At 50.6% G+C, this 26,211-nt stretch overlaps 1 protein-coding gene across 2 annotated transcripts; it reads left to right on the top strand.

Annotated features, from left to right (window-relative positions):
• The first annotated feature begins 198 nt into the window (after window positions 1-198).
• Window positions 199-24,642, top strand: FBXO31 (F-box protein 31). Of its 2 annotated transcripts, XM_041459003.1 has the most exons (10): window positions 201-633; window positions 7,590-7,661; window positions 9,428-9,514; window positions 13,042-13,118; window positions 14,511-14,678; window positions 15,339-15,413; window positions 16,753-16,862; window positions 17,512-17,665; window positions 18,229-18,590; window positions 19,827-24,642. In XM_041459003.1, the coding sequence occupies exons 1-10, from the start codon at window positions 255-257 to the stop codon at window positions 20,047-20,049; spliced, it is 1,707 nt and encodes a 568-aa protein (XP_041314937.1). In that variant the 5' UTR covers window positions 201-254; the 3' UTR covers window positions 20,050-24,642. The 2 variants fall into 2 exon arrangements, with proteins under 2 accessions (XP_041314938.1, XP_041314937.1); XM_041459004.1 differs by lacking the exon at window positions 9,428-9,514 and having other exon boundaries at window positions 199-633.
• The last annotated feature ends 1,569 nt before the right edge of the window (window positions 24,643-26,211 follow it).

A 26,211-nucleotide genomic window follows, 5' to 3' on the forward strand; every position in this document is an offset into this window, starting at 1 on the left:
CGCCATGCGCACGGTTCGCTAGGGGGCGCGCACGCTGGTTGCGTCGGTTAGCGACCAAGCGTCCGCTACCTGCGGGGGCGTGGCGCAGCAAGATGAGGAGGCGCTGATTGGAAGAGCCGCGCGGTAGGCGCGGCCTAGCGGCGGAATGGCGGCGCTGATTGGTGCGGCTTTGCGGTGGGCGGGGTCAGCGGCGGGCACGGCCGGCGGCCGGCACGGTGGCGCGCCCCGGAGCCGCGGTCAGAGCGGCGGCGGCCATGGCCGTGTGTGCCCGGCTGTGCGGCGTGGGGCCCGCCCGCGGCTGCCGGCGGCGCAGCGCCGCCAGGGAGCAACGCCGCGGCGCCGCCGACAGCGAGCCCGACACCGATACGGACCCCGAGGAAGCGGGAGGTGGGGGCGTCACGGAGGACGATGAAGCCGCGGAACGCATTGAGGGCGGGCGGCCCCTGCCGCCTTCAGTCGAGGCCGGCCCGGCCGGGCGGGCCCCGCTGTCCCTGTTGGAGCTGCCCCCGGAGCTCTTGGTGCAAATCTTCGGCTCCCTGCCCGGTACCGACCTGCCCAGCCTGGCCCGAGTGTGCACCACCTTCCGCCGCATCCTCAGCACCGACACGATCTGGCGGCGGCGCTGCCGCGAAGGTACCGCCCGCCCGAGGGCCCGCACGGCCCGGGGCCGCGGGGGAGCGCGGGCAGCGCCGCGAGGTGCAGGAGCGCACCGGGGGTGCCAGACGGCATGGTGGGCTGGGGGTCCTGAGGGGCTGGGGCCTGGGCTGCAGGGCAAAAAGCAGATTTGGGGTGCGGGCTGCGGCTCGCAGGGCTCCACGTGTGCAGGGGGGAGGCCTGGGCACATCCCCTGGGACACGGTCCCTTGGTGGTGGCGCTGGACTTGCGGCAAAGGGCATCGAGCTGGGGGTGTCCCCATCGAGCTGGGGGTGTCCCCCGGCAAAAGGCATCGAGCTGGGGGTGTACCCCGGAGGAACGGGATGGGAGAGGCCCTGGGAGGTGATGCCTCCGTGTAGCATGTCCTTGGGGAATCCCGAGGACTGGGAATGCTCAGCTCCTGCACCGGGGATGGAAGGGGGGACCTTGGGGTACCGGGAGCTGGGTCCGGAGGAGGCCGTGGCTGGGTAAGGGCATCCTTGGGGAAGTACAGAGTCAGCGTGGAGATGTTCCAGGTTCGGCTGTGCGTTTTCCAGGAATGCTCTGGTGCCAGGATGCTGTGCTGCAGTAATGCGAAGGCCTGGGAGGTGTTTTTTTCCTCTGTGAGGCTGCGGTTCTCCCTCCTTCCACCTCATCCTCTTCCTCCCACCGCTGTGGCTCTGTGTCCTGTGTTTGTTATTTCAGTCCTGTCCCACCTCCCAGGGTCTGCCTTGCTGTGCTCATCCTCTCCAAACGCTGCTATCCTGCCAGGGATGTGCTGCCAGCACATGAAGTCATGTGTATTTTCCTGTTTGCTTTCTGGTTTTAATAGCACTGAGGGCACGAGGATGAGAGATTTGGGAATGTCAGTGGCTGCCTGCAGTGGGATCTGGTGGAATGCCTGAAACCTTTGCAGGAATGAATTTGTGCCTTATCAGCACTATCCAAGAGCCTTTGGACAGCACAAAGGCTGCACCTGGAAAATGTAAACCAAAGCATTATTTCACAATTCAGCATTGTCCCAATAATTTAACACTTTTTAGGAGATAGGCTAATGAAATGATGTTCATTCTTTCCTTATACTTCTCTAGTGACGTGAAGATTTGTGTGTTTGATGAATGGTTTGCAAAACTTCACTGATTAATTATTTTAATAGGTTATGATCCTGGCAAAATGTGTATATAGAAATTTATGTCACTTTTAACTCTAGGCTAGGTTGGCTTGTAAAAAAGACCTGCTGAATTAGGTCTGGTGGGGATTTACATGTATTTATCAAATTCATGTCTGCTCCTTGGATTTTCTTTCCAGTGGATAAAACTCAGCTGAAATTTAAGCAAATGAAGGCAACAGTAAGATTTTTATGGCTAAAACTAACCTGGACAGGAAGGGAAGGTATCAAGGCAACACTTTTGTCTATGGCTCTGAGCTAACTGCCAGGTGAGAGGTGTATAAACCAAATTTTGATTCTCTTTGCATGTAATTTCTCCAGTTTCCCAACATATCCATTCCAAGCAGTGTCAGAGAGTGTTTTGGTGGCTGCTGCTGGGGCTGAGGAGGATCCTGTTCCAAAGGCAGCTGCCCAAGCTGTCCTGATCACTTAAGGGGCAGTTCCTGGCCAAAATCTTCCTGCCATGGTGAAACTGCTTGTGAACCTTTTAACCAGCTCTGGTTTTCCAGGCAGTTCCTCAGCGGGACTTCTCAGGCTGTTTGTGGTGCTTTGCATTCTCTGCTGAGGTAGGACTGTAACTTTGAATGGTTGTGCACACGAGTATGAATTGGGCATTATTTTATAGGTAAACATCAGGTGTTGGTAAATAAATATGCATTTAAAACTTAAAATATTCTGTGCTGTGTTTCTGCACAGCCATACACTGGTGACTGTGTGATAATCAAACATAAAATGTTATTGTTTTTGGTAATCTTTTCCAAAACCAATTCCCATTGAGCTCAGTGTTTAAGTGTGTCTGTTATAATCAAACATAAAATGTCATTGTTTTTGGTAATCTTTTCCAAAACCAATTCCCATCTGAGCTCAGTGTTTAAGTGTGTCTGTGTCTGCCTGAGCCTTGTTGTGAGGCTGCATGTCCTAAAAACAGAACAAGAGCGCGTGTGCCTTGCTGGTTTGTTCACTCTGAAGCCTCCTGATGATCATGGAATCACAGAATATCCTGAGTTGGAAGGGATCCACAAGGATCATCCGAACCCAGCACGATGTTCCAGGAGTAACTGGGAAACTTCATCTTGCCGTCAGCTGCATGTGCAAAACCACTTCTGTTTTTAGGAGTGCACAGCAGTGCAGAGGCAGGAAAGAATCCTGAAATAACCAGAACAGAGAGGAGCTTGTCTGGGAGAAGCTGTTGTTGCAGTGCTTTGTTTTGGCCATTTTTTCCCTTCCCCTTGGCAGGAGCAGCCTGGCTGTGCCCCAGGCTGGATGGAGCCCTCAGTCCTTGCAGTGTTGGTGTCTTGCTCTGCCCTGCCCTGGGCCAGCCCAGCTGTAGATTAGTCTGAAAACATGCTGTGATTATTCCAAGTGTCCAGAGGACTTGTCTGCCTGAAAGTGGAGTGGCTTTTGCTGCTGGTGGAGCACTGGGATGAAGCAGGGGGAATTGTGTGACACTGCCAGAGCTGTTGTCCTTTTATCATTGCAACTGTTTGGGGTAAACAATGTCTCTGGATTGCTTCCTTGGCAAGGGGAGGGTTGCAGTCACTTCCATGTTTTCTATAAATAGGAGATTGCTGATCCCTGCAGCAGGAGCAGAATTAAAGCTCGTGTCACCCTGGCTGGTGGCCTGACTTACCTTGATTAACACCTTATAGTCCATTTTTAATCTTTAAATTCTTTCATCTTTGACCAGAACAGGGCAAGTGCAGCAGAACACCTGGGAACAGACCAGCAATGCAGAATAACCAGTTCTAGAGCTTGGAAGAAAAGGCTTTTTTGTTTGTGAAAACAACCCCCAGCAGCTTTTGGGCCTGCTGGAAAATGTCAGCCAAGGTGCTGAAGTTTGTGACCTTCAGGTTGTAGGGAAAGAGGAGGGAAAGAAGGGTGGGAAGTGTGGTTTGTACACTCAGTGAGGGGACTTTTGGGTGGGGTTCAGCTCTAAAAAGACTCCAAGGAATCCATGAAGGAGTTTGATGTACAAATGCTGCCACAACAGGAACCATTTCTTGCAGAGCTGTGCCCTAGTGAAGGTGGCTCTCTCCAGCCTCCCTTTGTGTGATGTGAAAACATTGTGTGGTGTGTTAGTCTGTGGATTTTCTTCATCTCTGATAACCTTTCCAGGCTTTTAAACTCCAGCTTGGCAGTGCTTGGCTGTTCTCAGTGCTCAGGCAGTGCTCAGCTCTCTGAGCCACCCCTCAGAGTCTCAGATCTTCTGCAGGCTGCACATCTGAAGCTGCCCATCCTCTGCTTTGGGGTTTCCACAGATGTGTGCATTTATTGCAGATCAAACCTCCTGTTCCTCGATGGTAGCCCCAGGCCTTCTCCTGGAAGAAGTGTTTGGGAGGACTGGGTCTGTTTTAAACTAATTGCTCAACCTTTGGAAGCAAGAAGCCAATTCCAAATTTGTTCACCTGGTGCTTCAGAGCTGCTAACCTGAGAATCTCCCATTTTTATGGTATCTGGAATGATCCAGTGAGTTTTTATCCTCTCTGTTCTATGTCCAGCCTTGTGAACATGCATTTATCCAGGGATAATTGGAAGATTTGATTAGCCAGGACACAGTGGAAGTTCGGTAATGGTGAAGGGGATCAAGCTCTGCCAGACATCCTCATTTCCTCAGAACTGTGGATGTGCACACACAGCTTCCAGCAGCTCCCTGGCATTGCCATGCTGGGAAAGGCAGCAGAAAAGCAGGAATTTGGGCTTTGATGTGATCACAGGGCTTATTCCCATCCCAGGATGGAAGAACCTTGCTTGTTTTTAAATTCCAAACTAGTCCTTGCAGGGTGAAGGTGGCACAGCTTCTTTTGGGGAGGAACAGGGAATGGGAAGCCTGGAAGTGCTGGGAGCAGGGCAGGGGATAAATGCCACTTGCAGAAGTGTTAGTGCAGCTCACAGCCAATGGAAACTGCTTTTCCAAGCCCTTAAAATCCCGTGCATGTGACCATGGAAACAGCAGCATGTGCCTGTGTTTGGGAAATCAGCACTCCCTATAAACCAGCAGCCTTTCCAGCTAGTCAGTGGGAACCTGGAAAACCAATTTCCATCCTTGCTTTGCAAGCAGGATTAAGTAGCCATTTTCCAAGGGTGTGAATTTCTGTGACTATTAACTCCTTAAAATAAAAGTACTTTACTCTGTGAGCTATTGCACTGAGATACATTTCCTTAAAATAGATTTAATTGCACTGAAGTGGAATTTTCCAGGAAGCTCAAGCCCTTCAGATCTTTCTTGGAAAGGGATTTCTGTTCTCTGTAAAGAAAACTTTACCAGATTTATTTTTCTCTCATTAGCTTGAAGCCCTAGTTGCTGTTAATTTATGTCCCTCTTGCCTTCTGGGTTAAAAGGAGATGGCCTTTCATGCTTATGATATTTGGAGGGTTTTTTTTTTAGACACTGTGAGCCAAAATATTGATTTTTCCCATAAAATGGCCATGCTGGTGTGAGCAGCTGGGTCAGAAGAGCTGCAGTAATGCACTTATGGAGCTCAGCCATCACTGTGGCATTTTCACTCTCTGTAGCTGTTTGCTGACCAAAATAGGATAAGAATTAGTTATAAAATGAGTCTTAAAGCACATTAGGATGAGATTATTTTTTTTCTCTATAATACTCTCTTGGATATCTAGTGACAAGTAACATGTAGCAATATAGAAATCCTTAATTTTTGTATTATTTAAAGGAGTTTATTTGAATCTTTCCAGGTGAGATTGGAATTACAAGCACTTTATTAACAGTTTGGCTTTCATAAAATTTCACTGCAGGTTGTCAGGGGCCCTTGCATGAAGCTTTGACATCAAATCCCTTCCCAGCCTCTTATTTGGAGGTAACTGCTGCTGGTGGATCTCCCATGGCACTCACTTGAGGGATTTATGGATTAGGGAGAAGGCTTTGGGAAACTGTGGGAAGAGGGAATGTCACTCTTGGTGCTGCTGGAGATTCCATTTGGGGAGGATCCTCCACGTGTGTCCTCCCTTTGCCATGCAGTAAAATCCCTTCCCTGCCTGCAGTGCCCGGGGCTCATCTCACCTGTCCTGCTGATGCCTTGGGAAGGCTGGCCTAGAGCAGAGGCTGGGCAGAGCTAAAGAATAAAGCAGGGGTTTTTTAAAAGGGTATTCAGACCTGCACACTAAAGCAGCACAGAACCTGAAAAATATAAAAGCTAAACTCTGGGGTATCACTGGGGCCAGGTGAGTTTTGTTTAGGTGCACAAGAGTTGCCTGTTCCTGCCCTTTTCCAAGGACTTTCCAGTCAGCTGAGGACATTCCACGCTGTTCCTGCACCCCTTGGATGTGTTTCCATCCCTTGGATGTATTTCCCCATCCCTCCCTGACGTGCAGAGGGGTGCTGGGAAGCCTGGAGGGCTCTGGCAGGGTGGCTCTGCATTGCCAGGCTGCCCTGGAGCTGTGGTTCCGTGGCTCTGCAGCGCTCAGCTGGCAGAGCCCCAGCACTGAATGCTTTGTTTGTGCTGTGTGCTCTTCCTGCGAGCTCAGCTCTGCTAATTGTGCTTCCCCAGCCCACCCTGGGGCTGAGAGCCCTCAGAGCTTCCTCTGCCTTTGCCTACAGAAGTCAGCAGGAATTCTGCCACTGCCCTTGGCATTTTTGATGAAGGGCAGTGTGTTTGTTGTGCCCTGTGCCCCAATCACCCTTGCTGCTTAGCCAGAGTGTGCAGGATGTGTATTCCCTGGAGACAGGCTGCCAGTAAACCTCTCTCATCGTGTGCTTGCATTTACAGACAGGAGGAGGCTGAATTAATTCAGGGAAACTCCTGTTTTTCTCCTATTTGAAACCTGAGTTCTCTCCTGCAGCGGGTTTCCAGCATTAGGTGGTGCTTCACAGCCACGGTTGTTGATTCAAGGATGCTCAGCTGAGGATAAAGTTTGTATTTAATGGCTTGATGAACGTCTGCAGAGATACAGTTTTGTGTCAAATACCTGGCAGGTGTTTGTGCTGCTGGGGAAGGCTGCTGTTTGATCTGTGCTCTTGATGGCTTTGATGTCAAGGAGGGCACTTTTCTGTACTGAGATCTGTCAGGGTCACTGCAGCAGGGTGGCATTGTCACTGCTGATTTTTTGGGATCTCCCTCCTCTCATTTCCTCCCTCTGCTCTTCGGAGAATTCCTGGCATTGAGACATTAGTACTTGCTTTTATTTATTTATTTTTTTTTGAAGTTTCTTAGAAGTTCGACGTTGACTTCCTGAAAATGAAAGGAGAGAATCTCATTTTCTGCTTCAAAGCTGCTCCCAGATCTCCGACTCCCTTTGTTTTCGGGGGGTTCTGGAAGCAATCAAAGGCATCTGACTGCACAGCAGCCCTGTCTCAGTCTGATCTGCTTTCACTGTAACCATATTTGTACATGCTGGGGCCTGTTTTATGTCTGTGTTTCATTCTTTTTCGAGCCTGTGACCTTTCCTTCAGGATCCTAATAAGCAGTTTTCCCTGTCGGGTACCTCAGGGAGAGCAGATAATTGCTGCGCACAGCGGTGATTTGCTGGGAGCAGGCACACAATCCCAGCTGGAATGGGGATGTCTCCCACATTTCACACTCCTCCTGGCTGAGATGTGAGCAGCTGGCACTTTGCTGGGTGTGTTTGTGCCTTCTGGTGTGTTTGTTGCAGGCATTGCTTCTGAAATGTCTTGGAACCTGCCACGGAATCGCACCCGGTTTTTAAAGCAAAAATCAGATTCTTGGTCTGCTTTGGCAGCTTCAAGAAAGCACAAATCAGATCTCAGTGGTTGATGTCAAGGCTCCAAACCTTTTTGTGCCAGAGTTGACCCTTTTTTGCTGTGTTGTTGCAGAATATGGAGTGTGTGAAAACCTGAGGAAGCTGGAGATCACAGGAGTGTCCTGTCGAGATGTTTACGCCAAACGTAAGTGATGAAGCCAATCCAAATCGTGCTTAATACCAACTTTGAGAGCACAGAAATGATGAATATTTATTAAACTTTGATGGCAGAGGTTGTTCAGACTGACTTGCAAGGGTTTCGTTGGGAAGTTGACATGTTTGGAGTTTTATTTAATACCAAAAGTCAGGATTTCTGTGCCTCCCAGCCCTTTGGTGGGAGAAGAGGATGGAATTTAATTTTTAAATGAAGTTTATTGAGGGTTTTTCATCCTGTTTTGCCATTTTCAGATCTTGCTAAGGAATTAACAGATATTTTTTTCTAAGCCTTGATCTCAGTGAAAGGAGATGGCTGTAGGAGAGTGGGAAAGGGATGAGCATTCCCTGAAGGAAGAGAGCCTGGCAGGAGGTGTCTGTGTGTTTTGGGAATGCCTGTGGGACCCTTTAGAACCCTGAAGTAGCAAAGACCCATTGATCTTAAAGCTGGGAACAAGAATAGGTAGAAGGGCTTTAATCCCATTTTTAATAGACTTGCTGAGCATCCACAGGAAAATTATTTCATCAGCTGATATCTCTCTTTCCCTATTACACTACACTAGGGATGGATCTGCCTCATTTTCCTGGCTGGGAGGGCTGAGTGATGCTGAGCCAGCACACAGAATTCCCCAGAGGAGTCCCATTAACCCTTGAGGCCTCCCTTAATTCCCATTTAATCCCATATTTTGGTGTGGTGACAGCCCCACAGCACATACCAGGTCAGATCTCGGCTCTTCACTGCCATTTTTAAGTGGGACAACACCTCTTCATGACCTGTAGTCCTGTTCACTGCGTAACTTCCGTAGTTCAGAGGTACTAAAGTGGTATTTAGTGCTTTTTATGCACAAGTTGTGGGTGAAAATGGCCTTACTGGCTCAGGACAGGGGTGACTCTCCAGCCCAGTATCTCCCAGCCATGGCTGTGGGCAGGGATGCTGAGGAGAGGGTGAACCTGTGGGATATTTTCCTAAACATTCCCACTGTTTCCAGCTTTCCAGCGTGTAATCAGGTTATTAATTTAATAACCTGCAATAAATCTGCTTCACACATAGGTTTCCATGAGTAGTTTTCAAATCCATGGCATCCATTAGCAAAGGGTCACACTTGATGTGTGAGAGCACCCCTGAGATGGCCTTTCCTGCCCTTCTGTGTAGGATTTGTGTTTGTAGCCACCCAGCAATCCCAGGCAGGGATGGTCATTCCAAACTGGGAATGCTTGGCAGCAGTTCTGGCTTTCAGGATGCCCCATCTCAGCTCCTCTGCTCACATTCTGCACTTTGCCCTGTGCCAGGAGCAGATTGCTGCTGGTGTCACCCCATTTTCTGTGCTGTCCCATAAACCTCTTTAATTGCAGAGGAGTTAATTTGGGATTAGTGCATGGACTTTTCCATTCCCTGAGTGTGTTTCTGTGAGAAATGCTGGGGGAAAATGGGAAACAAGCTCAAGTGCCTGAAAGCAGAACTAATCCAAGGCCCATGGAGTGACTTGGTCTTCTTGAGGCAGCAGTGCAGAGTTTGAGGAAAGGCTTTGATTCCACTTGGAGTTCACTGGATGCCATTTGTAAATAATGTCTGTGGGAATCTGGAACAGTTCTGTGTGAGGAATCCTGCCCACATGGGACTGAGGGTGACAGAAACAACTGGAAGCAAACTCAGGAGAGAGCTGGGCTTCCCTGCGTGGTTGGTGCAGATCCATGGAAGTGTTTGCTGGTCCCAGGGGAGCAGAGTTTGCTGGCACTCACCCTGCTCTGTCTGTTCAGGTATAAACCCCCGGGTGAAGTCGGGGCGTTTTATGAAAATCCTGCCCGACTACGAGCACATGGAGTACAGAGATGTTTACACCTGCCGTACGTACCCGCTGCGCCGCTGCCTGCGCCCAGCACGCCCGGGCTGCTGCATGGACTGTGCCCTGCCTTGGAGCAAAGCACTGGCCCCACCCTGGCACAGCAGGGACGTGCCACCAGGGGTGGCTGGAGCGTGTCACACAGCGCTGGGACCCTGCGGGGTGGCAGCGTGAGCAGGGCGGGCGCTGAGGGGTGCTGGCTTTCCTTCAGGTGCTCCTTGGAGGATCTCTCAGGAGCACTCACTCTGCTCGTTGGGAACTGCTCCTTTCTTTGAGGGAAGAATTCAGATACCCAGGAAAGAATTCAGATACCCAGGAAAGAATTCAGATACCCAGGAAAGAATTCAGATACCCAGAGATACCTCCCAAAGGCAACTCTGGACCGGCAAAGAGCTTTGTGGTGATTCAAGTGAACCGCAGTGCAATCCACAGCTCTTCCCAGAGAAAAATGCTGAGTGTTCCCATAGTAATTCCCCCCCTGCACACTGAATCCTTTTGAGCACCATCTCTGTCTCTAGGAAACGTTCTGCTAATGTTTTAAACATTGTGATTTGCCTTGCTCACTTTGGATAACCTTTTTTCCCCTCTTCGTGTTGTGTTGAGGGAGGAATAGTTAAACCCTTGGAGTTTAGTGTTCAGCAGGAATTGAGGGGGAAGGACTGATTAGTTTACATCAATTAAGGACGCCAGGACTATTTAGTGTTTATTTAGAGGGGGTGTTGAGCTGTCTGTGATGCTCCTTTGGGTCTGCAGAGTTTGGCAGACTCCAGTTACTAACCCACTGCTTGGGAATGGAGTTTTTCACACACATTAATCAGTGAGTGGATGCTGCAGAATTCCCTGTGCTGAGGGAAGCAACTGAGCAGGGGCCATGCAGGGGAGGTGGTGACTTTAATGTGAGTCAGGACAGACCAGCAGCAGGACTACAGCAGGAACTGGGACAAAGTTTGGGCTTTGGCAGCCTGGGATGTCTGTTCTGGGGCTGCATAGGAAGGAGAAGCAAATCCAAGCTGCAAGATGGATTCCTTTGGGGACTGGATGTTTGCTCCAAACTTAAATGGCATTTAGTGCTGTTCCCTCAGTTGTTATTTCTTTAGCTCAGCCCCAGATTTCTGATGTGCTCCTTTTCTCTTGGGGAAAAGCTTGGGTGTTGGACTTGGTGATCTTAGAGGTCTTTTCTGTGCTTCTGAGCCCATGTGGTTTAAGATGCAGTGGCCCATTTTCCCTTTTCCCCCTCCTGTGCTGTCAGGATTTTCCATGGAACTCTTCCCTAGTTCCTGTTCCTGCAGGGTCAGCCAGGTGAGCTCAGATCACTTTCCTCAGGGGTTTAAGCTCACCTGGATTACTCTGAGTTCTTCCCACGAGCAGGTCAGGTGTCACCAGCCAGGGCACTGCTTTCATTGCTCCAGCTCCTTTTGCTTCCAGAGACCTTCCTGCATCCCAGGAATCGGGGGGAATTGCAGTGGGTTGGGTCTTTCCTGGTCAGGAATGCCCCAGGCAGCCTTTTGTCAGTGGGAGCTTGGCATTCCCTGCTTTCCCGAGGCCATTCCCAGCTGGAATTCAAGCCCCCCTCCCATCTGCAGAGCTGCTTGTGGAGCGTGGGGAATATCCAGGCTGGGTGAAGGCTGTCCTGGAGCATCCAGTGGATGTGGTTTTGCTCCATTTGGCAGGATGTGGACTCAGAAATTTGGGTAGGCAAGAGGCTTCTCCAGGAGTGAGCACAGGCAGTGGAAAACCTTGGAGAACGACCCAAGTGCTGTTTTCTTTCGAGGAGCAGGAAGGGAAACAAATGCTAAATCCATCCTGTCTCCTGCCAGGAGGAGCCAGAGCTGGAATTCATCAGGTTTCCCTGCAATTAATATTAGCTGCTGTTTTGCTGGAGCTCAGAGACAGCCCAGGCTTGAAAACTGAGCTGTGTTTTGAGACTTGTTTGGGCCTTTGGCCAAGCACCAGCGTTCTCCCCAGTAAGTTCTGGAAGTGAATGACTTTTTTTTTTTTGGCCTCCTGTGTCCAGAGCTCAGCTCTGTTTCCTGAAATTGCTCCTAACAGGAGCTGGGCTAGGAGGGGCATCCTCATCCCCCTGGGATAGCTTAGTTTTCTGTCCTAAAAAAATAAAAATACATTAAAAAGGGCTGGGTTTTATCAGCTCTGTGGCAGACAGGGCAGAAGGCAGAGTGTGGTGGGTGGAGCAGCTCATGCCATTAATTAATGTGTAATTACTGAGCTGGGAATGGGGTTTGCCTGCTTGCCTTAGTGTTGTTTGTGCTGCACTTGGTTCCCTGGGTGAAACCTGGCCAGTGAAATTGTTTACTGCCCAGGAAAAAGGCTCCTCCAGGCCAGTTGGCAGCAGCTCTGGACATCCCTCCCTGCCATCCTAAACTCCTGTGGAAATTCTTGCTTTTGGTGGAATAAAACCACTCCTGTAGTTCTTGCTGTCTGAAGTAAATAATGCAACAAAGCTGCTGGAGCAGCTGCACTGAAACACAGTTCTGCTTTTAAATTAATGCAAACCCAACCTTATTATTCAAACCAGTCCTGGAGGTTAAAATGAGTTTACTGTGGCCTTCTGAGTTGGCCATGGACTTGTAAAATATCAGTGAAATACCTTCTTGCCATCTTCATGGAAACAGTGTGCATGCTGCTGCTCCTGCCCAGAATGCCAGAGTGTGTAATGCCTTCTTGTGAAGGTTGCTGGTGAGGAAACCAGATGGACAAAAGGGAATTAGATGGACAAGAGGAAAGGCTGTGTAAGGACTGGAGGTGGGTGCCATCTCTAAGCTTTCCTCACCACAGGAGGGTTAAGATTATTCTGTAAAAGCCCTTTTTTCCTGCTTGCTGAAAATATTCCTCTGTTTAGATGGGATTGGAGGGACAGCTGGCTCTGAGATGAGAAACAGGGAAGCCTCCACTGCTAGAGTAGATTTTGAGTGGGTTTTGGAAGCAGCTTTTGGGCACTGCTGAGGTGTAGCTGCTTCTGTAGAATTTTTAAGGCCATGACTGATGTGGCCACACCACCAAATTCCCCAGCTGGAGTGATCCATGTGCTTTGCCCGTGCTCCCAGTGGCTGTTTCTAAGGATGCTTAACTCTGGAGCCAAGATTGTCTACACAAGGCAGTGAAATGCTTTCAAAATCCTCCAATTTCCCTGTTCCTTCCTACCTCCCTGCCTTTTCCTATTTTCTGTTGCTTTGCAGTGTGAAGCATTGAGTGCATTTTGGGTAACCGGAGGCAGCAGATGCTTTTATTTGTTTTTAGCTCTGGTTATATCGTGTGATTTGCATTAATGGGACTGTGTTACAAAAGTTTTTTGGGAATTCCTGCTGAGGTAGGTGCTTCTGCCCTTCCACAGGGCCACGAATAAAGAACATAAAAGCGTGTGAGCTTGGGGGAGGGCTCAGCTTGCACACAATCACTTTCCCTGCGTAAATGCAGTTGTGGGTGCTGTGTGTGCAGCCTGGCAGCAGGGTTTTCATTCCCAAAATCCCAGTGGCTGGGCTGGGTGTGCTCACTGAGTGTCTCCCTGTTCCCCAGTGCTGCACCGCTACCGGCACATCCTGGGATTGTGGCAGCCGGACATCGGGCCCTACGGGGGACTGCTGAACGTGGTGGTGAGTGAGAGCCTCATCCCGGGGCTTTTGGGGGCTCAGAGCTGCTTTTTTACACTTTCCACACCTGGCAGCCACTCCCAGACCATTAAATAGTCTGGACAGTCAGTCCTTGAGTGGGTGGTTTGGATACGGAGGGTGCTCCGTGGTTCTCTCCTGGTTCCTCTTAGGTTAGACCTCAGGAGGAATTGCTTCACAGGAAAGGTGGTTAAACACAGCAGGGGCTGCTCATGGGGGAACCCCATCCCTGGAGTGGAGGTGGCACTCATTTCCCTGGGTGGGGACTGCTCACAGGCTGGACTCCATGGTCCTGGAGCTCTTTTCCAGCCTGAATGGTTCTGGGATTCTCATCATCACCACCTTTCTCCAGACAGTTTTTATATTTCAGCTCCGCACCAAACAGCCCCAGGAGCAGGTAGAAAACATGATCAGTGTTTGAAGGAAAGGCTTGATTTAGAGTCTGGCACTGATATTCCAGTGGCTGGCACAGGAGTCTGTTCATTTACTTCATTTTCTTTGCCTGCAGCTGAACCTTTTGCAAAGGGCTTTGCAGTTGTGTGGTTGGCAAACCTTTACCCCAGCCCCAAGACTCGTGCATCAGGTGTAGAGTGGCACTGGTGCAAGATCTGTGGAGCCTGGCAGCTCTGGTGCTGCTGTGAGAGCATTAATGAGCAGCATTTGACTCTGAGCTGAGAGCTGAGCCAGGAGTTTGCCTGGAGCCCTTGTTCTCTGCACCAGGGTTCACCAGCTGCCAGCCTGAAGCAGAACAAATCATGAGACCTTTGGGTTTTGCAAGATTCTGGTGCATGCACTGGTGTAAGAGGGCATCCAGCTGCATCAGTGCTTCCCCTGTGACCTTTATAGGTCAATATAAAGACTTATAAAGACTTTGTCTCAGCTCTCTCTGTTTGGAGAATATCCTGCCTCTGGAATGGCAGGCCCTGAGGGAAGGGATTCTGTCAGGTGTGAAGGAAGGGGGCTGTGCCTCTCAGTAGAGGAGAGTTGCTTCCTGTGTTCTCTGAGTAATAAAACCAAATAATTCCTCATCCAAAAAGCAGGGATAGTCATGGGAAGCAGAATATCTGCCAGCAGGAGCTCTCAAACCAATTAGAGTCTGACTTGCTGTGTGGTCTTTCCCTCTGGATCCTGCACTCCAGGCAAGTCATTTGCAGCAATAAAGGCCTGAGCTTTTCCCAGTGGTGCAGGAAGCCTTGTAAAGAAACCCTCCTCACCCTGGGAGTGCATATGGTCTGGGTTAATGGCTGGAAAGCTGTTTGGGAATGCAGCAAACTGTTCTGCAGCTGCTGGGCCACGAGAGGCCTCAGAGGTTGCTGCAGACTCCTGAGGAATCCTGCAAAGCTGATCCCCTGGGCTCTGTGTCCTGTCCCTCTGCAGGTGGATGGTTTGTTCATCATTGGCTGGATGTACCTGCCCCCTCATGACCCTCACGTGGATGATCCCATGAGATTCAAGCCCCTCTTCAGGATCCACCTCATGGAGAGGAAATGTGCCACGGTGGAGTGCATGTATGGCCACAAGGGACCTCATAATGGCCACATCCAGGTGGGCTCCTCTGCCTCCCTCAGCATTGTCTGTGCACTTTGGCTCTGGAAATGGATTCATCAGAAAGCTGGGAGAATTTTATTTCAGAGATACGGCTTTCACCACCCTGCTGTGTGTGTGGGCACCAGCTTTACACTCATTATGTGTCTGACAAGTCGTGTGGGCTGTTCCCTGCTCTGAATTTGTTCCCTGGCAGTGGCACAGCCAGGCTGTTGTGCTGTTTTCTGTTGGGCTGGGAGCACCAGGATGTGCACAGGCTGGGGAAAGGATGTGTAAGCTGGCCCTGGGCAGCTCCTGAGTGTGCCCAGGCAGACACAGACCTGTTCTGCAGCTCTCTCCATGCTGAGACCTTGGGAAGGTGATGCAGCGTCTGTTGGATGCTTTGAAAAGCTTCCTGACAGATTTTCTTTAAAGGAGGAAGCTGAAATAGGAAAGCAGCTTAAAACTATTATTTTCATTAGAGTGCATTGAGATTTTATTGCTTTTATTTCTCTGTTCTGTAGCTGCTGCACTCGGTAGCAGTGAATGATTCCTCTGTTGTAGTAAATCCAGTAATGTTTGTTTTGTAAAGCATTTACTGGGAGCAGTCTTAGCTACGTCATCCCAAGCATCTCTAAACAGGTGTGTAACCTGTTCAATTCTCCTCCCTGCTGACTACAGATTGTAAAGAAGGACGAGTTCTCCACCAAGTGCAACCAGACAGATCACCACCGGATGTCAGGGGGCAGGCAGGAGGTGAGTGCTCTGCCAGGGCTCTGCACTGAGCCCCTTTGTGTGTCCCCTTCCTGAGAGCTTCCAGCTGCTGCCCTTCTGATTTCTGTGTCATTGGGCCTGCATGAACCCCCAGGTTTGGGAGCTTTTGGCTCATTCCCTCTTTCAGGCAGTTTTGTGTCAAGGTGCTCTTTGAGCCCCAGCACCTTCCTCCTGTTTTGGTAGCAGACCTGTCCAGGGAGGGTCAGCAGCACTTGTTGGCGATCAGCAGCACACCAGGCACTGATCTCAGTGGCATTGCTTCTGTATAATTAAGATCTTTCAAACACAGTGAGCACCAGCTGCACTTGGGTACCTGCTGGTCAGCAAGGCACCTTCCCACTGCTTGCCTTGCTCAAGGGATTAAAAGCTTCATTTGGTTGTTTCTCCTGTGTGTGTCAGCTCTACCCAGCAAGGCAGATTGCTGACTGAAATAGCTGTGTTGAAATGCAGGTATAAATGGCAGGATGAATACCTGTGCCAGGTACTGCTCTTTGCTTCCAGCTGGTTCCACGTGACAAATCTGATATTTCAGCTGCTTTCTGAGGAAGGCTGTAAAAATGTCTGTCTGCTAATGGGAAACAGCTGGGTGAAAGGTTTAGTTAAGTGTTTTCTGGTGCTGGAGCAGATGAGAAATGCTTTAATACTTTCAAAGCACCACGTTATGTGTGCGTGGCTTTATGGAAATTGGAGGATCTGGCTTGGGAAGATAAAGGAGGCAGGTTTGGAATATCACTTGGCAGGCTGCTATCTCAGTGTAAGCTGTTATCACACCAACTCATGGCAGGGTATTAACTTGTCAGAGCTGCAGTTGGGGTACTTCAGGAGATGCTTTCAAAGCATCCTTTTGGATTTAGATGCATCAGTATTAAATCAGCAGGATTTAACCTCCTAAACCCTCAGTGCTTTTCAAAAGCTTTTTTCTTTTATGTTGAGCATGTCAGGACAGGGCACAGGAGTCAGCTTGTGGGCACACAAATGAGTTACTGTGAGAGAAAGAGTAGATGAGCTACTTTGCAGTGGCAGGCCATGCTCATGCCTTTATTCTGAGGAGGTTTATGCTTCTGCCTGGGATTTATTTGAAGGGGAGCCTGTTTATTGTGTGATCACTGGCAGTTACCATAATCACTATTTGTTCAGCATATTTCCAAGCCAACACGTACCTGTTCCCAAATCCAACCACGTTTCCCTGTCCTTGGCAGAGGATGTGCCCTGTCTGTGGCTCTGCCAGTGAAATGTGCTGTCACAGAGTCACACCCTGAAGCCATCTTGGGGCACATCACTGAAGTGACCTCATCCTCCCCCTTTTCTCCTCGTGCTGCAGGAATTCCGGACGTGGCTGAGGGAGGAGTGGGGTCGGACTCTGGAAGACATTTTCCACGAACACATGCAGGAGCTCATCCTGATGAAGTTCATCTACACCAGCCAATATGAGTAAGGGCTGCTGTAACTTCACACTCTGCAGCATTTTTCCCCAAGTTGGGGTTTTCCATGGGCTTTCACAGCCAGAGCAATGTTAGGTCTTTGCAGTGCTTCCCAGCTGTACAGGGAGATGAGGTGGAATGACAGCAGTAGGAATAGGATTCCAAGTTCTACACAGTATCTATGCACAGTAAGGTGCTTTTGAGTCATTTAACTCTCTTTAATTTGAAGACAGAGCAAATGCCTGTGATCCCAAGGAGTGTCTGGTTATTATCCATATTAGTCAGTGTGCTCTGTAGTGCAGGAATTAGAGAGTCCCTGAGAAACTGGGGATTTTAACCAGCTCTCCAAGCTTCTATTACTACCTCACTGTAGCAGATGTTTAAATATGCTTCACTCTCAGGTTCTCTGGGAAACTTAAGGGCTGAGGAAGCTTCCTTGCTGCAGGAATCTCCTGCTGTGCTCATGAGGATGGTGGGGAGAGCAGCGCAGGGAGGGAGGAAGTGCTTGCAGAGCTCTAAAGCAAATCCTGAGCTTGCTGCAAACACAGATCCTGCCTGTCTTGACAACATCCCCAAGCTGCTGGAGGAGCAGAATGCCAACACACTGCTGCTGGGGAGGGGTTTTTTCTTGACTTCTGTGATGTTTTTCTCTTGCCCAGCAACTGCCTGACGTACCGGCGCATCTACCTCCCCCCCAGCAGCCCCGAGGACCTCATCCAGCCAGGCCTCTTCAAAGGCACCTACGGGAGCCACGGGCTGGAGATTGTCATGCTGAGCTTCCATGGGAAGAAAGCCAAGGGTACCAAGATCACTGTGAGTGCGTTTTCCTGTCTCTCACGTGCTTGTGAAAGTGTTCTCAGTAGATGCACAGCAGAGGTTTCTGTCTGACAGAAAACTGACAGCTCAAATCCTGTTTCCCGTGGGGATTGGTGGCACTGGGTGAATCTCAGTACACACAGTGTGACCAGGATCTGCTCTGCAAAGTTGCTCCTGGCTCCCCCTTCCTTTCCTCTCCTCCAGCTGCTTTCTTTGAGCAGCTGGTGGCAGGTCACTGGAGGTCCCCTGTGTGTGTGTGAGGAGCGGGTACCAAATGTTGGCAGCTCTTCACTGAAGTCAGGCGTGGGAGCTCCTTTCCTCCCTGCAGGGAGGGATGCTGCAGCTGCAGCTTTGACTTTCTTTCACCCTTGCAAGTACAGCTTTTGATTTAAAATTCTGGTTCTGGGAAGGGGAATGCAGAGATGACAAAAAAGGTCCAAGCAGTTTTTTTCTTTTTATTGCCAGCTTGGCAATTGTAGTAGGTTGAACTATTAACAAGTTCAGGTGATGGCTCTGTAGCAGCTGGTGTCTGCAGCCGTGCTGTTCCTTCCTGTCCCTAGGGAGATCCCAACATCCCAGCTGGACAGCAGACTGTGGAGATAGACCTGGCACATCCTCTGCGGCTGCCTGACATCGAGAACCTGCGTGACTTCAGCGAGCTGTCCCGCATCGTGCTGGAGGTGCAGGAGCAGGTCCGGCGGGAGGAGCAGGAGCGGGAGCAGAGACAGGAGGAGGAGGAGCACTCCCCGCAGGCTGCCTCCCAGCCTGCCAGCCCCCTGGGAGGAGAAGGTGCTGAGGGGGAAGAGACTGCAGCTGGGGCAGAGGGGACAACCCAGGACAAGGCCCCAGCTTCCCAGCCCTTCGTGCTGCCCATGGGAGTGATATCGAGGAATGAGGATTATCCCCGGACCTGCCGAGTCTGGTAACTGCTGCTTTTATGGCTGATTCATTTTTGAAAGGGAAAGGGAAATCTTTGAGGTGTGTCCTGTATTTATGTGCTCTTTACCTGCCTGTGGATCTCCCAGCCTCTTGGGCTCAGATTTCACAGAATCCCAGAATAGTTTGGGTCGAAAGGAACCTAAAATCCCACCTTGTTCCAGTCCTGCCAGGGCAGGGACACCTTCCACTAGACCAGGTTGCTCCAATCCCTGTCTGACCTGGCCTTGAACATTTCCAGGGATGTGGAATGCACAATCTCTGCTTCCTGCCTCTGCTGCCCAATTTCCCAGGCTTTGGTTTGTTCCCTCTCACCATGCTGTCATCTGCCATCCCACTTCCTTGCTAGATTTACTTCAGAAGCTGGCACCTCTCCTGAATAGCACACACCCCCCTTTTTTTTTTTGGTGTGTTTTATGTCCCAGAGCTGCTCAGCTCATATATTTAGAACTGTTCAAGCTGCTTCCCATTCCTATGTGTGTCATTCATGTTCCTTGGCTGTGGGAACACAGTGCTCTCTCCCACTTTTCCCTGGCCTCCGGTGCCTTGGGGCAGCCCTGGCAGGTGCTGAGCACGCTGTGCAGGAGGTGCAGGCATGCAGAGAGCTGTGCTGAATGGGAGCTGGAGTTGGTGAAGCAGCACACTAAATGAAGTGTGGAAAAAGAGCCCAAAAGCTGAGGCTTAGATGGGTGACCTTCAGCCAAACATCTGTGCTCATGGAAAAACCTACCCAGAGCTGGTTAATCCCAGAAGGCTTCTCCTGTCACAGCTCAGTTGTGTTTGGATAAAGCCCTGCTCCACCTGCTGCTTGCTCAGAGCTTTGACTGACCTTTATTCCTCCTCAGGTCCTGGTAGATTTTTCTGCTCTTTAGATTTTTCTCTCCTTCCCTTAGGTTTTGGCTCTCTGGTCACGCTCTCAACGTGCCTTTGCTTTCCTGGAGGATTGAGCCTGTGCTGATCCTTGAGTTGCATGAGTTACTCTCAGATGGGTTTGGGAGCTGCACTGCTGAAAACCCCAGCTTTGTGTGCAGGTGCTAAGTAGGATAACCCAAAGCAGGAACCTGCCAATAGCAACGGGGAGTTCTTTGTCTTAATAGAAAAACCGAGTGTAAATCTCACTGTTCTGTCAGAGCAGCTTCCCCAGAGTCTTGTGCTGATGTTTAACTAAACACTGGGTGATCCTGGCTCTTCTCACACCTGTTTTGTCCTCATCCCCTGGCAGTTTTTACGGGACAGGGCTCATTGCTGGCCACGGCTTCACCAGCCCCGAGAGGACGCCGGGGGTGTTCGTCCTGTTCGACGACGACCGCTTCGGCTTCATCTGGCTGGAGCTGAAATCCTTCAGCCTCTACAGCCGCATCAAGGTCTCCTTCCAGAACGCCCAAGCGCCTTCCCGGGAGGCCTTTGATGAGATGCTCAAGAACATTCAGTCCCTGGCTACTTGATGAGTGTTTGTGGTGAAGGACAGGGCTCGGGGTGGCCAAGGCTGCTGCGCTCCCCAGCCGGGCTGGGGCGGGGCGTCCTCGCTCTCGGTACCTCTGGATAGAAGCATGCACTTTGAATAAAGCCTTTCTACCCCAAATGTACACACATCCCACTTGAGACATCCCTGACTGCCCTTTCCTCTGTGCCACTCCACGCTGCTTCCCAGCAGTCCTTGTTTCCCAGTCTGTGCTTTGGAGAGCTGAAGGATCCTGCAGAGGAGGGAGCAGACCTTCCTTAGTGGAAAAAAAGAATGTCTTGGGACAAAACCATTCTGGTCAGAGCTGGACAGAGGAACAGGCAGTGACAAAGCACATCCTCCTCTCCAGAAACCTTTCTGTGGCTGCAGCATTGCCAGGAGAGGCTGGTGTGATACCTGCATCCTTGCTAATTGCAGTGTGTGGTTTCCTCTGGAGAATTCCCTCAGCCAGGGCAGGATCCCCACTGCAGATGAGTGTGTGCAGCATTGGTCTGGCTTCTGGAGCCTGATGGATGTGCTGTTCCTGGAGCTTCAGGTCTGGGTGTCTCCCTGAGACCAGAGATTGTTTTTTTCTCCTTGCAGGAGCTGGGTGTGGGACTGGAGATGAGTGTAAACTGCAAAAGCTCTGATGTCTTCAGACTGGTTTGTACCTGAAAGGTTTTCTCAGTTCTTGTAAAGTGAGTCTGAAAAGGCACAGGAAGGAGGCAAAAGAAACCCAGCTGTGAGATGAGCCCAGTGGGCTCCAGCTGGGCAGCAGAAGGTGCCACTGGTCCTGTGTGACCCCAGGGCTGCCATTCCTGTGCAGGTTGCCCTTCAGAGTCCAGAGTGACAAGGGGTTGTCCTTGTGGCTTGTTGTGGCTCCTGGAGTGGTGGCTGCTGCTGCCCCACTCACAGAGCCATTCTTTCCCTTTCTAGTTGCACTTGTTTGATCCCAGATGGTTTTGTGGCAGATCTGAGCTCCAGTGGGAATTGTGTGCTGCAGGCAAGGGAGCAGATTCCCTTTGTGCTGTGCAGGAAAATCCTGGCCAGTGCTCATTTCCAGGCAGTGAGTTGTGCTGGAAACCATCAGCCCTAACTCAGCCCTTTGTTGCAGCTGCCCTCTGGCTGTGATGACAAACTCCAGCTCCCTTCTCTTCTCCCCAGATCGGTGTCTAACAAACCCCTGCTGTTACATCTCTGCAGTTTCAGGTCTGTAAATGTGTCTGGACCTCTGCTGGGAGGTTTCAGGCCCCTTCTGTGGAGAAGTTTCAGTCCCTGCCTTTTGTTCTCACTCTCACAAGGGCTTTTTGCCATTTCTGGCTCTCATGTGTTCCCTCAGCTGTGTGAGGAGCCAGGCTCCAGCAGAGACAATGAGCAGCAGCTCATGTCACTCACAGCATTAATTCCTGTCTCTCTGGATAAGACCACTGGGAATTTCAAGGTGATTTAGGGCACTTTTTGCTTTGTTTGCTGCAGCTTTGTGAGGAGTGGCAAGCCTGCCTCATCTTTGGGGATGAGGAGCAGTTACAGGCCTGGAGAATAAGCTGGGAAAGGCTGGGTGGTTGTGAGAGGTTTTCCTGCAGAGAGGAGAACCAGCTTGGATCACACAGGGCTGGGAGGGGCTGCTCTCTGTGCCTTGAGTGGGCAGAGAGGGGACCTGGAGCTGAAATTGGGCATCTCAGCCTTGTGCTGCAGCTGCTGAGCTCTGTGCTGAGCTCCTGCCTGATCTGCAGCCAGAGGTTTCCAGTTTGGTGCAGGTTTTTGGGACAGCTGAAGATGTTCAGTGCTGGGTTAATGGTTGGACTTGATCTCAGAGATCTTTTCCAACCTAAATGATTCTATGATTAGGACTTTATTTGGTATCTCAGTGGCCTGTTTATCTTGGAATTTGCTGTTAGGCTGCTGCAGTTCTGTGTAGTAAGAGCCCAAAGGGATGGGAGATGTGCCCTTGGGCAGCTGTTCCCATTGCCTGTCCCTAAAACCAGCTCTTCTTCAGCTGGATCTGTAGCTCTGATTGCAGATTCCTCCCCACTTCAATATCCCCACCAAAAAAAAAAAAACAAACCCTTAAGTTTTACACACCTGACTTGATCTTTTAGCTTTTAAATTACAACTAATTTTTTTTGAATGGAGATTAAAATCCAGATTGCGTTGATTGCCCTGCAAATACCTGAGGCTTGAGTCCCTCTCCCAAGTACTGACTCTGTCCTTTGTCACCTGGGCAAGGTGTCACCTGTTTGCTGTTGGCACAGGTTGTGCATCTGCTCTTCTCCAGGCTTCCTGTCCCTTCTGAACCTTTCCAGTGGCAGTGCCAAGGGTCTCCTGATGGCCAAACCTGCTTGGCTGGTTGGAGAGAAGGGCTTTAGTGGAGGCTGATGCCCTTTGGGAATTTTCCCATCTCTGCCTTGCCTCTGTAGTGGCATCTTTTTATTTATAACTCACCTGGCTGGCCTCAAAATGTCAGGATAATTCCTGATTAAAGGGAAAACTGGTACCCCCTGGCTTCATTCTGTCTGGAGCAAAGGAAATAGCAATTTTTATATTAATATTCCTCCTCTGATGCCTTTTCTCACCTTCTGCTGCTCCGAGCCTGGCAGGCTTTTGTGGCATTTCAGAAGAAAATTCCCTGTGGTTTGGCTGAGGGTGAGGAAAGCATCCAGTGCAGATGGATTTGGGAATGCTGGGGATGCTCCTGTGCCTGTTCTTTTGTGCTTGGCTCTGCCAGTGCTTCCAGAGCCAGGCAGGATAACATGGAGTTAAAACTCCCAGCTCTGGAACCTTTGGGAAAGGGGAGACAGATTTAGGAGCAGGCAGTTTGGATCTGCTCCCCCACGGTGAGGGGGATGCTCCTGCTTTCCCAGCGCTGCCTTTCCTGCTGGGGAGCTGTGCTGACAGGCCAGGGCTTTGCTGTGCTTGGTACAGGCTGTGCCACCCCTGCACAGCTCTGCATTCCCAAATCCCAGTTCTGCAGCCCTTGGGATCTTTGTGAGAGCTGTTGACAGGGATAATGTGTGCTGGGGCCCTGCAGATGGTGATAAATCTCTGCTGCCGACGTCTCCTCGTCCTTGTGGCTCTGCAGGAAATCTTGGGGACAATTGGCTGCATTTCTTCATCCCAGATGGGTGGAAAGTGCTGGCGAGGATGGAAAACAACTTGTCAGGGGTAGGAATACTCTTGGCAGGAGCCTTTTGGATTAAACAAAGCCTTTGCAGGGAGGTTGCAGAGCCCCAGTGGCCACTGCAAGACCTGGGGCTGGATTCTGGCTTGGGGACACCTTGGGGACAAGTGTCTGCTTCGTGTGCTGGGCATGGGTTCTGCTCCTCCATCCTGCTCCCTGTGTTGTCAGAACACATGGATTTGGCCAGCTGGACAGCAGGAACATCCAAGCCCCACTGTGTTTGCCTTGGTGGGCCTGGTTTGAGAGCTGTGAATGCGCTGTGCTCAGGCGTGGTGGCTGTGGGGGACTCGCTGCCCTCCACAGGGCTTTGTCAGGCTGGATTGTACTGGGGAGGAGGAAAAAGGATGGAATTGTTTGTGAATTTGGGTGTCAGCTCCATGGTGGAGTGAACAGCAGTGCTGCTACAGCTGCAGTGGAATGGGACAGCAGCAGTGGGAGGGCAGTTCCTTAGGAAATGTGTGCTGGGGAAAAAGGGAATTCTGTGCAAACGTGCCTGGAGGTGTCAGCTCCCAGGAAAAGCCCAAACCACAGCTGGCTCCGTGTTCACTTTTCAACAGATAAATGACTTTTTCTTGCTTTTTATTAATTTAGGCCTAGTGGAACTTGATGGGAGTGTTGGGTGTTGTGTGGAAATGGGTTGTTTAGGCTCAGCTTGCTAGTTTAGGGAATGATAATGTGTTAACTCTGTCTTGTAGCTGGCTGCTCACGTGGCCACTAATCCTCTGTGCTGTTCAGCCTCCAAAGGCTCCTGCTGCCCTTACCAGTGGGACAGTGAATTATTTGGGATGTGGAGTGGAAGAGAGGGGTACCAAACAGTGAGTGCCACCGACCTTTGGGTGCTTTGTGTGCTGAACTAAAATGTGTGGTTCTGGTTTTTGTTTGGATTGCAGTCCTTGGAACTTTTGAGGCAAAGAGCACTTGGCTCGACTGTGTTCATTAGCTTAATTAAAGCAGTCTGCACTTTTGTTTTGTCATTGATTACTACTCCCCCTTCCCCCTTCCCATGTGTATTTTGCACTCACCACTTTAACATGACACTGATGGATTAATCTGGGCATTTCCTGTAGGTTTTGAGTGTGGATAAGTCTCTATAAAAAGTATTAAAAATGAAGGTGAAATACAAATCCCTGCTTTGTACAGAGGGCAGTGGGGCGAAACCATTGGGCATCACCACCACAAATATCCATGTGGAACATGATAAATTGCATTTTAACCACCTCACCTGTCCAAGGGCTGGAGTTTTGCCTGTTCTTTTCTTGGTGGCTTTGGGAGGAATGGGATTTATAAAATCAACACCTGGCCTACTTCACTGCAGGTTTTGGAATGCTGAGCAAGCCCTGTGTGTTACTTTTACACCTGATCATTGTAACCCAAGGAGCCTTTTCCAGTTTCAAACAATAAAAAGCAAAGTTTTGTGAACTTAGTTCTGTTTGCTTCCTTTTTTCCCCCCCTTTGTCCCAAAGGAAGATATTGGGCCAGTCCCACCCTCCTGACGTGCAGCTGCCTGTCTTCCAGCGTGGGATAGGAAATCATTCTCCCTTGTTTGGGTACTGGGTGAGCAGTTCTGGTTTCCTGAAGATGTCAGACACACATCCCACACCTCATGCTGTGAAATCCCAGTTCTTGCCTTATCCCTGTTTTCTGTCCTCTCCTCCTGCATCTCCCCTGGGGTGCCCGTGGTGCCTGGCTCCCTCCCCCAGCAGATTTGGGGTGGCAGAGCTGACACCCTGAGCCCTGACAAAGCCTCCTGCCCTCCCAGACCCAGCTTTCTCTGTCTGAAAGGAACCCTGAGGTAATCCTGGATAATTTTTTTTCCCCATTCTTCCTTCCTCTTGGTCTGAAAGGGATCAGCTGGCAGCAAACCAGCGCGAGGGATGAGGAGGGGGAGGTGGTGGTGTCAGCCCCTTCTCTGTGGGATCGCACTGAGAGTTGTCTGTGTTTCCTACACTTCAAATTCACACCCACTCCAGCTCTGCACTGCTTTTCCAAGGGATTCTGTGGAAATGGGAGAACTTGTGGCATGAGCTCAGCTGCCACCAAGGAGCTTTTCCTCCTCCTGCTGCAGGTCCTGTGCCAGTCCCATGTTCCCTGTCCTGCCTTTCCTGGAAGGAATGTCGTGCTTTGAGTTTTGCAGCCCAGTTTTGCTGGTAAGTTCCTTGGCAGCCGATTCTTTTTGGGAAAAAACCCTGGCCGTGGAGCTCTGAACTCCCCAATTTCAGGCATGAACTCCCAATCCTTGCCCTGTGCCATGACCCAGCATCCTTAACCTCTGTGGGTGATGGGCTCTGCTCCGTGGGGCTCAATCCCGTGGGATCAATACCTTGGGATTCAGTCCCGTGGGATCAATACCTTGGGATTCAGTCCCGTGGGATCAATCCCTTGGGATTTTCCCCTGCAGCCGCCGCCGGGCGAGGCTGGGCCGCGCCGTGTCCGCCAGGGGGCGCCTGGAGACCGGACACGGCCACTCGTGGGATTGGGATCGACATGGACACGGACATGGACACTCGTGGGATTGGGATTGGGATCAACATGGACACGGACATGGACACTCGTGGGATTGGGATCCACGTGGACACCGACACAGACATGGGATCAGGATTCACGTGGACATGGACACTCGTGGGATTGGGATCTGCACGGACATGGACACAGAGATGGACACTCGTGGGATTTGAACCTGCATGGACATGGACACAGACACTCATGGGACTGGGATCCACATGGACACAGACGCTCGTGGGATGGGGATCCACATGGATATGAGTGTGTGTCAGATCAGGATCAAATGGACACTGACATTTGTGGGACCAGGATCCACGTGGACATGGACACTCATGGGATCAGGATCCACGTGGACACTCATGGGACGGGAGCCACACAGACGTGTGAAATGTTGCACCCTGAGGCTCTTGGCTCAGGCCACCTGTGGAAACCGGGACCCCTGGAGGTACCTGTGGGATTTGGGACCCCTGGGGTGTCCCTGTAGGA

Source organism: Pyrgilauda ruficollis, unplaced genomic scaffold (genome assembly GCF_017590135.1).
Source record: "Pyrgilauda ruficollis isolate IOZ18807 unplaced genomic scaffold, ASM1759013v1 scaffold13, whole genome shotgun sequence".
NCBI lineage: Eukaryota > Metazoa > Chordata > Aves > Passeriformes > Passeridae > Pyrgilauda > Pyrgilauda ruficollis.

Bases quoted from the DNA above. Each gene is read 5' to 3' on its own strand.
- FBXO31 (XM_041459003.1), top strand. From the start codon at position 255: ATGGCCGTGTGTGCCCGGCTGTGCGGCGTGGGGCCCGCCCGCGGCTGC. The intron at 634-7,589 runs GTACCGCCCGCC...GTGTTGTTGCAG, and splicing joins GCGGCGGCGCTGCCGCGAAG to AATATGGAGTGTGTGAAAAC. The intron at 13,119-14,510 runs GTGAGTGAGAGC...GTCCCTCTGCAG, and splicing joins GGGGACTGCTGAACGTGGTG to GTGGATGGTTTGTTCATCAT.